The following is a 13,482-nucleotide window of genomic DNA, read 5'->3' as shown; positions in this document are numbered from 1 at the left end:
CAAAGAGATCATAAAGGTTCTAACACTATCGATAGTCACCTCTGTAGAGAGAGAATAAAACCAAGGTCCCATTACATCAGGCATCTCAACTTCACACACACAGCCCCTCCTTGTTTCAGAAAGACATTGAGACCTAGCTTTCTCATGAATGTTATTCCTTTACCATCAATCTGCCTCTTTCTGGGAGGTGCACTCCCCTTCAGGATCAAGAAGTTTAAAGAGAATGGGATCTGGAGTCAGTAGACCTGGGTTTGGGTTCACATATACACTATAAACTTTAGGCTACTCATTTTTCCTCTCTAATGTGGAAAGAGATGTAATACTTACCTTATCACTAGATGATAAGAAGGTTCAGATGAGATTTTTTTTTTTTAGAGAGATTTTATCAATCAGAGAGAGAGCAAGCAGAGGAAGTGGCAGGCAGAGAGAGAAGCAGGCTCCCTACTGAGCGAAGAGCAAAGAGCCCAACACTGCACTTTATCCCAGGACCCCAGGATCATAACCAGTGTCAAAGGCAGATGCTCAAACAACTGAGCCATTTAGATGTCCTAAGATTTTGTATTTGTATATGTGTGTATATATAACCCCTTCGTTTTTACTAAAGCAACATGAAGAATTCTTCCCTAATCACAAATTATTTCAAAAGCTACATCTTGCCATAGGTGAGAATCAGAGCCAGGTTGTCGTCTGATGGCTCTTCTGCTTACTAGTGTGATCAATTCCTTCTACCTCTTGGGGCCCCTTGCTTTCCTCTCTTGTGAAATGATTAAAAATATTAGTTGTCGAAAGAAGAAAGTTATTTGAAGTAGAAAATATGCAAGGTAGACATGGGCCTGGTGAGTTACCATCATGCTATTTCCAGTTCTGCCTATTTCATTTCTTCTAGCAGGATTTAAAATCCACACTACGTTTCCCGGTGCCATGCTTGAACATGGTGAGTCTGGTTGAAAGAAGTGATTTTGGAGTCACATAGATGTGGCTGCTTGGTGCAAGCCATGCAAGTTACAGAATACATTTATCTGAAAGTGGAAGTAAATACATTTACTTGCAAGCCATGCAAGTTACAGAATACATTTATCCCGAAAGTGGAAGACCAATGTCACTTACCACATAGGATTGCAATGAGGATTAAAGCAAATTATGTTAATAAGGCATTGAGTGTACTGCTTAGTACCCAGTGGGTACTCAATGAGTATTAGTTTTCTTCCCCTAGGCTATATATTGCTCTTTAGTTTTTACCCTCATCAAATCACATTTATTAAAAATTCCAAATAAGGCATGGTACTAAGGAAGTGCTTTAATAATAGGGTGCTAAGGGACTGTCAGATTGGGATGAAGAATAGAGGGAGCCAGTTATGACTGCCTCTTGATAAACTATTGTATCTTATCTCCTTGCCCCGATCCTGAGCCAGCTGAGTCACTGTTCCAGCTGCTTGGCCCTATGATCTCTGGCTGTGTCTATGGAACACAGCAAAGTCCATGAGAAACCAGCACTAATAAATGGCAGATCATTTTGAGGGATTTTTGTTTGCGTTCCTGTGCTTGCTCTCCTGGCGAGATAGGAAACCTTTAATAAGACTTTTCCTAAATGATGCTGCATGTGAAATGTGGATTCTCCCCCACTCTGTTCTGCTAACAAATGACCATTTCATGAGGTTTCTTTTCATTTTTTTTCCTTCTTCTTTCCTGCTTCTCAGTACATTCCACAAAGAGCTTATTCCTGTGCTGGTTACTGATTGATGGTTCTCCTCTGTGTGCCCTTTAATTTTGCAATAAACCAACAAGGAGTTGAGACCACAAACTTAAAGAGAATTGACTTATTTATTTGACTGGATTCACTGGAGTAATAGGCAGATTTAGTCATTTCAGTGTGGTCCTGGGGAGGGCAAGAGGAATCCATGAGCAGGAACGCTGTGTTGTAAATAACCAGACAGAGAAGAGCTTCCTTGTCCGCCCATGCCAAAGCAGCAGGCTGTTCATTTGCAGTAGTGATCCCTTTCTAAGCCTCGACCTGAGCAGTAGGTCTTACAAAAGACTTGCCCACACCTCCAGGATTCTGAATTCAGTGGGACTTCAGATATGTGGAAATGGAAAGCCACAATCCGCAGGTCCCATGTTTCTTGTTTTCAAAGGGATCGTCATGCCCCTTAAATGATGGCCAGCATGGCCACAAACCTACCTGGGTTACCAGTCCTTCCAGACCTGGCCTCTTGGCTGGATGATAAGGACCAAGAGCAAACCTCTGCCCTTATGCCCTTCATCCCGGGTGTGTCTTCACTGAACCTCCATCACAGTGCATCAGCACTGATACACTTCATGAACCAATTATCAAACATATGAAGAATCGATTTTTTTTCTTATTTAGCACCACCAGCATATGGTGTAACCAGTCATAAATTAAATGCAGAATCATTTCAAGTCAGAAAACAAGAACAAACTTTTTGAATGGCTCATGTGGATCCGAAGTAAACTAAAGATAGTCCTTTTAAGGTGTTTAAACATATAGATACTACTATCATGTATATTTAAGGATGGCAGGGTACCCAGTGCTATTCACTGTGAGTTGAAGTGGAACTGGAAAGATAAATGCCCAAATGGAATCTGTCCCAGCTGTGAGCTCCTGCTCCAGATACCAATGTTGTTTGTGGCTCTACCACATTTAACTAGCTAACTGCCTGTTCTTATTCTGCTCTCATGTGGCAACCTTTCTTCTGAAACTCTTGTCATCACATTTTAGCAGAAGTGAAAATATTAGCAGAGAGGTTAGCGGCCAAGACAGAAATAGAATCCAGGAGTCTGTGTCTTTTCTTTTGCCATACCTGCTGGAGCATGGTTCCTCCCTGCACTGAAGACTCAGTGTTTCCAGCTCTACCAGACAGCATTCTAACAGTCGACTGGTTTCTTCTTGCTATTGAAAGTTTGTCTTATTCTTAAACATTTTGCGCAGTTTTCCTTTCCATGTGATTTTGCATTAAATAACATGGCACTTGGTCTGTCCGATCTCAGCAAATGCTATGCTTTGAGGAAATTATCAACAAATATCCATGAGGCTGTGAGTGTTTGGGTCAAGAAGCTTTTATGTGGTAGAGCCAGCACACAGTGGTGGTGCAGACAGATCTGGTATGAATCTGGCCCTGCCATGCACTAGCTATTCAATCTCCGAAAATGGCTCAACTCCTTTGAGCCTCAGTTCCTCATCTCCTAGGAATAACTAGGATAATAATGTTTGCCTCATTGAGGTGTGAGGGTGAAATGAGCTAATGTATGTAAAGCACTTGGCACAGGCTTAGATCCACAAGGAAATGTTAGTCTCCTCCTTTCTCTCTTCTTGCATTTAGAATAGGGACAGGGAGGCAGCAACACATTAAATTGCAGGACATTTACACTGTAGAGAGGTAAGACATGCATGACACAGAGAAAAAAAATCCTCGTACTAAATTACTTGGTACTGATTCTAAAATGAGAGCTTTAGGAACTGGGAGATTAGTTAGTTGCAGCTAGCATGGTTAGGAAAGACTTCATCGAAGAGGGATTTGAACTGGCCCTGCAAAGATGGAAGCTGGAAGAAGAGGAAAGAAGGACATTTCAGCCTTGGCAAGGGGCACTTGGAATGGGGATGAGAGCCAGAGTGAGTGAACCATGAGAAACATAGGAGAATGAGAATGTCACAAGCTTCAGTGTTCCCACTGGAAAAATGGAAGCTGGTAGAATAAGTAGTAAAAACCTGATAGGTGTTAGGCACCTGCTAGGTGTCAGGCACTGTCTTAATGGCCTTCTTTGCCAACTCATTTATCCTCGCCTCAGGTACAATTGTATTTCATTATGCAGTTGAAGAAAGTGAGGCACAGAGAGATTAAGTAATCTACCCCAAATTTTATAGCTGGAGCTGAGACAGAAACCCAGGAGTTCTGACTCCAGAGCCCACCCTCCTAACACACAACAGCTCTTTCCCTCATGAGGCAGTGAGGATCAGCTAAGGCCACTCTGAACATGCTCTGAAAAGTATAAAGCATCATGCACATGTAAAGTGCTGTCATTATTCTCGTTAATGACGTTAGGTGAGAGGTGAACAAGATAGACAAATGCAAATGAGGGAGCAAAAATGATAGGAGAGCACACTCGAGTAGTTAAAGTTAGAAGCTCATGTCCCCTGCCATGCCCTCGAGCAACTTAGAGGCCTGACACAACCACACTTCCCCTTGGGACAGTGCTCCAGATGGCCATTCCCAAGCCACCGGAGTTGATAATGGAAACTAAAAGTCTATTTGTCATCTGGCATTGGGGCCCATGCCTTGAATGTGACCTACCCTTGGCTAGGACATCATTTTATGGGTCTGTAGCCCATGATTGGGATTGGCTTGTTAGTGACCCTGGTCGAAGATCTCCACTCCAAGGGCATTGCTATGGAAGGAGGCCTGTCCTCACTTGCCATGTAAATATTTAGCCATTTTAATGTATTTGTTCTGGCCCTATTCTTCTGTCTCTCTTATGTTGACTCTGTTTAACTGTAGGTTATTATTGTTTGTGTATGTTGATGTCATTTATTTAAGTATGGATATAGACAGATAGCTTCAGCTCTCAACCCCCTCCCCCCACAATAACAACAACAATGCTTTACACAGTATCCCTTCTTTGAGGATATCAAATAAATAGTTTCTGTTCAAAGGCTTTTTTTGATGAGGCTACTGCTGTCTTGGAAATTTGTTCCTAGGCAGATGTTTTGAACAGGTTGTGAATGATCTTTGCTCTCGTTTTATGCTACAGATACACTTTGGAGATAGAATTGAATGCATACACTCAGTTTCTGAGTTCAGAGAGCCCTTGGCATGCCATTTGCCTGAGTGGCATAGAGATATAGAAGTCAGATTAGTGTTGGCTCATCCTCCATTGGAGATTTTTAAAAGGTGGGGTATGATCTGAGGCCCTTCTGGGCTTCAGCTCCTCCCTACGATAAGCCACTAAAGTTTGGCTGGGGTTGGAGAATCGCAAAGAAGTTGATGTTTATCAGGCTGGACTCCCCCAAGAGCCATATTTTCAGACCCTTGGGGAGCAAGTGACTCAACAGAACTATTTTCTTAGTCTCAAATGAGTCTAAGGAGGGGAAATCAGTCAATAGTAGCTGCCTGTGATGGACTGATCACAAAGCTGTGTCTTTCTAACCCTCTTTGGAAATCAAAAGGAGGGGAATCCCCAGACCCCAGGAGTACACGTGAATAGAAAGCACCATCAAGTAACAAAAACACCTAAAAAGGTCAGCAGAAACTCAGGGGGCTGTTGGAAATTCACCTCCCCTGCCTTTCTGTGGGGCTCAGTGGGCAGTAAGGGAGTGGGCGAGGACAACCAAACAAACCACGCAAAAGCGACTCGGCCGCAAGAAATGTACGGTGCAGTGAAGGCTGGTAGGAAGGTTTCTTCCAAATCTGTGAACTTCAGAGTCATCCAGCAATTGGCCTTGTTCGTTTCCAAGCCCCTGTTGGCCAGAGACCTATTTGACCCTATGCTAACAGCACACAGTTAGGGAATGCACTATTCGAAGCCACTGTGAGCACACTGTCGCAGTTCGCCAATGGTGCATGTTATTTTCTACAACAAGCCCAAGATCACTGACAGGATGTCGCCTAGGTTGGGCTGCAGGTGGAAACAACACACCAGGCTGCTGTTTGTTGGCCTCATTACAACTGTCACCCCACACCCCATTTGAGACCCGGAACCAGCATGTGTTAACCTCAACCCATCGGAGCCAGTGGAACGGCAAGCTGACAGTGGAACCAGAGCTTTCACGCCTACACAGTAGCTGCCACCCCAGGGTTCCCACCGCATCCCCTTGCATGTGCACCCCTGGAGAAGTAGACCAAAGAGAAAGCCACCCTATAGTGCTGCCGTTTTCTTGTATGTTTACTTTGACCAAATGGCAGACACAGTTTCACTTCAGTTCATTTCCTCTGAACTCAGTGGTCTAGACAATGGCTAACATGAGACAGAAGCAGGATTATTATCAATTTCTGTGTGATTGAGTGTGTGTTTGTGCAAAGCTGTGGAGATTCATTTCTCTTCTTCCATCTTCAGGGCCTCATACTGAGCCAGTATCTTCATTAGGGACTCTTGTACTTTAGGGCCTCTCCTGCTAAGCAGTATTTCTGGAGCTTTGCCTGTGAATGTTTCACAGTGAAACATATAAAAGAGATTTTTTCCTCCAGGTTCATAATAAGAGATGCGAATTTTTATCAAGATTTGAAAGAATTCTCACCACAATACAAAATTATTTGAAGTTGTGTCCCTCATTCTTTTTCTTCCTTCTCTCTTCCTCAGCCACTGCTAATTGGTTCTGTGTAAAATGGATTTCTTAAGGATGGAGATGATGAGAATCAATGATAAGATGGATTTTAAATTATAACACTCATCCTGATGTGAGTTGAAATGTATAACATTTTTCATAGCAGATTGCTACATTTATAGTCCTAATATATTCATTTTCTTTATATCTTTTATGGACTCAACACTTTTTTTTTTTTTAACTTAACACTTTCAGAGAAGTTAGGAGCATTTTCTAGAATTGCACAGCAGAATTGCAACAGTGACAGAGCCAAAAATACAAAGCAGGATGCCTGACTCCCACAATAGTGTTTTCTTCAAGCCAAATTGAAGTTTGGTCCTTTTACCACAAATATTTTGAAAGGAAAATCCCCCACAGCCTTTCATATTTTCCCAGAAAACAATTGTCAGTAGACCTTCAAGCAGGCTGGAATACTAAAGCCTTATCAGTTCTCTATTCTAGAAATGATATCCTCTGGGTTGAAGCGAAAGAAAAATGATTATTTTCTCATAATGGAATGATTTATAATTTTCCAGACCTTGGCAAAATTAAGCCAGTGAATAGTAAAACCAGATCTGTGATGCTCAAACTCCAAAATATTTGGTCTGACTTTTCCTCACAACAAATACTGGATATCTATTTTCAAAGCTGAAAGTGACAGGAAGGGATTGGGATGAGGAGAGTCAGGGGAGAGGCATGAGTGTGGATCTCTAGGCCTCTTTCAGGGGACTCCCTCTGTTCCTACACTGCACGCAGAGCTCCCTCAGATCCCTCATGCCCTCCCCCTGCTTACCCCCCACCTCTGGTTCCCTGTCACTCCCAACTCCTATACAGCAGAATGGGTTGGGGCAGACACTGTCATATTTGGGAATCAAGAGGAGAGTATGGTAAAAACCACTCCAGGGCCTTTCTCTCAAGCCTTGGTGATGAAAGGACCCAATGAACCTTAACAATTTCTCACAGGAAAATTCTGGCCTCTGTCTTCTTAAAAGCAGGACATTCAGCAACCCTTAACAGAGCCAGGATTAAAACCAGAATTTCTGACTTATCCAAGGCCTATGTTTAGATAGGAAGGATCCATCATTGTCCTATCTGGCAATTAGAATCATTTAAGATACCAAAAATACCAGTTTAAAAAAGTGTACCTTGGGCAGATAGAGCATGTTTAATACAAAAAGAAGAAAAAATTAACTCTGCCTTTGTAACCTGTGAAGAACAGAGCCCTGTCATTTTGAGAGTACTAGATTGGGTGGCAGGCAGGAGGTCTGTGAGCAGAGTTAGTCCCCAGCCTCTCTGTCTGGCACTCCAGTGTTGTTCTTTTCCTGGCTGGCCAGGTGATCTGTGCATTGTCTGTTCACTTGAGTAAAACAAGAGCATTAGGGCAATCATTGGACCTAGCCCTATAGGCCCAATTGAAGTGATTTTGAAACTTGTCTGATTCTCTGTGTTAAATTGTAGCAGGATTCTGACAGGGAGTGGGTGGGAGGAGGAAGTGGGTGTTTTTTAGGGGCATAAAAATGCCCCCATGAGGCCTCACAATTCCTCTAGCCCAGTCCCCCCCTTAGACATGAGTTCCACAAAAAGCTTTAGATTCTAGGCCTTCTGTGCGCCTTGGAAATGACATGCATCTGTGGCCACTAAAAAACACCAAAGAGATAGTCAGCATTTGCCTCAGATTGCCTCAAATGCTTGGCTCTTTTGTAGAAGCTGAAGCTATTTACCTTCTTGATTTATGGTTATTTCATAGCATCAGAGTCCAAAAGGAATCTTGTCACAAGATCAGTCTCGTGTTACAATATAACACTTTGATAATATAATTTCTGGGCATTAAAAATAATAAAGAAATCTATAGATTAAATTCTCTAGACCAGGACATGCAGTCCTGGAAAAGTCACCTGTCCTAGGGTCTGAGCTCAGTTCTTCTCTCTTCTGCCCACTGCTGTGTTAGGAGTGAGCGGGGAAGCCGAGACACCCATCCCTCTTTTTACCTGAGCTGTTGACCTCAGGCAGGTGACTCTAGTTTACCTGGTGGAAAGTGGGGCTTACAAATTTTGCCTCTCACTCTCCCCCTCAGAAATTTGAATGAGGGCATGTGCCATATATTTAGGTCCTTAAAAAAATCTGATTTGTAAAGATTGAGTTACTGTTTTGCTGACCCTGAAGATTTCTTCTGCTGACCAAAGAGGGCCAGATGTTCCATTCCAACCTATTCTTTCCCTGACTTACAATAACATCCTTCTTCTCTGTCATCTTCCAAGAATCAAATAAAAGGAGCTTCTGCTGCCAAAGGCTATGCCTTTAGATCTGACAGTTATCCACCCTGATTTCTCCAGGGCTGTTGCATTTTCTCTTCTGTCTCCCATTTTCCAGTACTTACCATGGGCTGGAATATACTAAGTGACTACTCCGGGAGGCCCCAGCAGAAATACTAATACTTCACTGTAGAGTGGATCGGACTAGACATACAGTGGCCTCCTAAGGTAGAATATATTCTGGACCAGGAGCAGGAAGCATGAGTAGGGTGTGGAGGCGTGGGTATAGCATAGATATAGTCTGGTCATAGCATAGCCGAAGAAAGATGGGTCAACTGAAGGCAAATGGTCGCATTGGACACAGAGACTAATGGAGAGGCAAACTCAATTGGCCAGTAGACTGTAGCTCCCCAACCCTCTGACCCTTGGGGCCGATGGTTCTGACCAGTTTATTCTGTTCCTACCTTCTTGTCTCCAGTTTGTTCTCTTAAGCTATTTTTTTTTTTTGATACTTAGTGGAAATGAGTCATATATCTGTTTGTGTGTTAGTTGGCTTTTTCATTCACAGGACCTTGTCTACTGATCAAAATGGCATTCTTTCCCACCTATCTGCCTCAATAGTTCACCTGGTCTTTAACTGGTTCCTGTTTCTCCAACTTTTTTCTCTAAGCCCTATTTTCTGTGAAAGCAGGACTTACTGGGTTATTTATGAATATGTACCCTAAAGTTTCTTCTTTTATAAAGAGCATTATTGTGTCTTTAAACTGAGCACAGATGCTATATACAGAAGGGTTGAGTAGGATGCACTTAGAGAAAACCAGATAATGCAAGAGAAAACTTAGAACCCAGGGACGTGGTCTTTGGATGAAGAAGTCTCACCCCATTGTTACCTTGGGAGAGGAACACTAAAAATGAGACTTAAAGTCTACGTGGCATGATAAGAGGGACCATTTCCAAGTCAAGTACACCTGAAACATCCTATAACCCAGAGGGCAGCATGAAGAAGCCCTGGGAGTAAGTGGTCTCTCTCTGTATGTATAGAGTTGAGTGAAGACAATAGTTACTTTATCTGACTTACAAAGCCTCCTCTACATGTTCTCCTTCCTGAAGAATAAATTTTGAGCTAGACTCCATCTCCTCCTGCCTTCAAATGTAATATGATCATTAAAAACAAAACAAACAGAAAAACAACATATCTTTCCCTTAGTCCAAGAATCCCATTTGGACCTTTGGATTTGTAGTTGATGGGGGCAGGGGTGTGGTATGTTTAAATGAGCCATACTTTTAGAGAAATGGCAAAAGTAGTTGATATAATTTCACTTAAATTGTCATTGCTTTTTAAACATATCAACATTTGTTCTTTGTCAGTAGTGGGCTATTTGCTAATACAAAAGGGAATCAGGTATGTTTTCTATCTAAAAACAAAGGTACCAGTCAGCAAAGGATAACTAAAGACAATGGATGAGTAGTTAACATTTTAGCACTTACCATTGGTCAGGCACTAATACTAGGATCTTGTGTGCATTATCCAGTTTAACGAAACCCTGTGAGTCCAGTATTATCACAACAGAGAGGTTATGAGCCTTACCCAATGTCATATAGCTAGTAAGTGGTAAAGCCGAGGATCTTAACTCTGGTCTGTCCGACTCCCAAGCACTCACCCTAACTACTGTGCAAACTGCTCCCCACAAATATAGCACCAAGCATTAGAAGCTTTAATCTTTCCAATGGAACAAAGTGGCAAGAAAGCCCATCTGAAGTATCAGTCAGGACAAATTTTCAGAAACTAGGTAGTGTTAAGACTCTGTTTATAACTTGTAATAATATTTTATATTTTAAGGGTGTAATTTTCAGGTGTCCAGATTGCCTCAGAGGACAACACATCTATAGGCTTCTACCCAAGCCATGGTTATTTGTCATTGATGCTATTTGAAAATGTTTCCATTCTATCATTTTGCTGAACACAGGTTTAGAAAACCACAACAATTTAGTAAGATGGTTTGATTAGCAAACCCCTAAGTTTGGTTGCTATGTGTCCTTCAGTGATTTGGCTTTCAGGTGCATAATACAAAAGGAGAGGATTATTAGCAAAACCACTTAGGAGCTTATTCTTTTGCCCTTGGGGAGTGAAATGTTTTCTTCTCCACCTTGTCTTTCATTGAAAGTGGAAATGGGGCTGAGTACCTTCAGAGGGACATCTGGAGTTTGGTTTGAGGTTCTACAGGACGTAACTGATACAAAAACCATCATCTCAGAACAAGTTTCCATTATAGGACTGGTGTAATAATAAAAATGAGCTTCCGTTCATCAATCATCAAATGATCTGAATATTTCTGTAAATGGCTCATCTCTAACTTATAAGTTTCTAGAGAAGACATAGAGTACATTTACCTTTTTATTTACCTCTGTATATGGTGACAGGCCTTGCACGGTAGGTATTCAATACATTGTTTTGTATTATCATTACCATATCATTAGAGTTCTTTCATTTTTACCAAGCCATCTTTTCGAAGAATCCTCTAAAAAAGTAGAGTTTACCTATTTTGATCTCTCAGAAGCTTCGTGTTTTTAAAAACTAGGACACACAGATACATGGTTTTGTTCATTGGTAATAAGGCATATAGTATTTTCAGAGTACCACCAGTAACTTATTGGCCTGCCTTTAAATAATTGCTTTTTCTTACTGAGATTTATATATATATATATATATATATTTTTTTTTTTTTAAAGATTTTATTTATTTATTCATAGAGACACAGAGAGAATGAGAGGCAGAGACACACAGGCAGAGGGAGAAGCAGGCTCCATGCAGAGAGCCTGACCTGGGACTCGATCCAGGGTCTCTAGGATCACGCCCCGGGCTGCAGGCAGCGCTAAACCGCTGCGCCACCGGGGCTGCCTCTTACTGAGATTTTTTTTTTTTCTTACTGAGATTTTTATACAAATTCCTTGCAATTGAATAAATCTTAAGAGAGACTAAGATTAGTAGAAATGATCAGAGCCTGACATATATCCTAAAGTAGAAAGTTGTGATTTAGTGTTCTGTGAGATCCAAGTGTCTGAAGCATGTGGCATTTACTGTATAGTGTGTACATATATATATGTGTGTGTGTGTGTGTGTATACATACATAAAACCTATAATAGCATCATTCTGAAGAAAATAACACCAATAACAATAGCTTCTGTTTATTGACTATTTACTATATGCCACACATAATGTTAGGTGCCTCACATTGATTATTTCACTTAATTCTCATAACAATTCTATAAAGAATGGGTATGATTTTACGTATGAGCAAGTGAAGCTCAAAAGTTTAAGAAACTTTCCCAAGGTGTGCAGTGTCAGAGTCAGAATTTGAATCCAGTTTAATTAAACTCCAAAGCTCATGTCTTACATAATAAAAAGAGATCATTATTTTTATTCATACTCCTAAGAATGAACATTTGTTCTTGAAAGAGCAGGCTATTATTTGACTGTCTAAAGCCTGTAATTGAAGACACATTGTATGTGATTCTTACCAGTCCAGATGAAAAATAGCAACGCAGAAGAGAGGGTAAGATGGGCAAACACTCTGCAGAATGCTGCAGTATCTGACCATCGTTTCAAAGTAGTTGGAGACTCATAAGCCTAGTTGATACACAGACACCTTGCAAAGGTTGTCTTTGCTAATAGAGTACTTCATTTCTTTGCCTGACCTTGCCATTATGTTCCCCTCTCAGCTCTCAATTAAGCTGCCATTGGTAGAGGATTTATGATGTGTCCCTGGTTCATTCAAGAGACAGTGACAGAGGTGTGGCTGAAAAGCCAGACAATAAAGAATGGAGACAACTTCCATTTCTGTTCCATTTTGGGTGGCAAAAAAGCCATAACTGACCCTCAGGACAAACCAAAACAGTCCAACTAGATGCTCATTCCAGATACTAAGTGCCTAGTACCCTTTTCAGAAGGGCCATTTCCTCTGAGTAACCAGGATGCTCACAGTTTTTAGCATGGTGCAGATACCCAAACCTAGGGAAACAATTGTGGTGTTAGTCAATGTAATGTTCCAGGAGATAATTTGTATTTTATTTGTCCTTACAGGTTTCTAAACAATATAGTAAATTTTATAAATAAGATTTTTAAGGAAGAGAATAGTTTCTCAACTAAATCAAATGCCTCTGCGTGGCAGTGGATCATATGGATTTAAATGTTATGAACCTTATTTTGTATAGGTGGGATTATATTAATTTGTGTTTTAAATGCATAGTGAGACTGGAATTTTTTGTTGGAGTTCAACAAACCTATAAGAACAGTGTGATTCCTTTCACAAATTTGGAAATAAAACCCTGACTTTGAGTTAATAAGAAAGAAGCCACAGGCATCCAGATGTTAAATTATTGCTTTTATTTAGCACTAGCAATATCTTGGCTTGTAGATATAATCCTAAACATTGAAGTTTGATAAAATGTGTTCATGTGCATCTTCATTCTCTGGTTAGCCTTCTGTTATTTAGCTAACATGACAATGTCTCTCGGTCTCAATTTATTCAGCATTTAGAAAGAATCGATTGGTAGGTTAAGCTCTAAAAGAAGCCTCTTGCCTGTTTTCTGTGTTTTGAATGACCTGTAGGTTTTGCCAGATATTCTGGCCTTCAGATAAAACTGATGGAAGTAAAAAAAAAAAAAAAAAAAACCCTGATGGAAGTCAGAACTGGGGTTTTCCTACCTATGTGCTTATCAGTCCTCCACTGAACCACAGTCTGTCCTCTGAGAACTCTAATAATTAATTTGGTCTCTTTCTTTTCCCTTCCCCCTCCTCCTCCCTGTCTGTTCACAGGTTATCTTGACGAATCAAATTACAACGCATCTAAGCAGAGCCCTAGCTTCTCAGGCAGACCTGGTGTCTCCAGCTGATGATTTGTCCCTGTCTGAAGGTA

At 41.1% G+C, this 13,482-nt stretch overlaps 1 protein-coding gene across 7 annotated transcripts in view; it reads left to right on the top strand.

The window, feature by feature from the left end:
* Nucleotides 1-13,482, top strand: part of RAD51B (RAD51 paralog B) — a 597,782-nt gene that overhangs the window by 399,987 nt on the left and 184,313 nt on the right. For all 7 annotated transcript variants that reach the window (XR_008661707.1, XR_008661708.1, XM_055304408.1 and 4 more), the window contains one exon: nt 13,383-13,479. Coding sequence is in view for 5 of the 7 variants with exons in the window: in XM_055304408.1 (XP_055160383.1) it covers nt 13,383-13,479 (97 nt within the window). In the remaining 2 variants the exon portion in view is untranslated. The remainder of the gene's footprint in view (nt 1-13,382; nt 13,480-13,482) is intronic.

The sequence above is a fragment of the Nyctereutes procyonoides genome, unplaced genomic scaffold (genome assembly GCF_905146905.1).
Source record: "Nyctereutes procyonoides isolate TBG_1078 unplaced genomic scaffold, NYPRO_anot_genome, whole genome shotgun sequence".
Lineage (NCBI taxonomy): Eukaryota > Metazoa > Chordata > Mammalia > Carnivora > Canidae > Nyctereutes > Nyctereutes procyonoides.
This window is presented reverse-complemented; position numbering and strand designations above follow the sequence as displayed.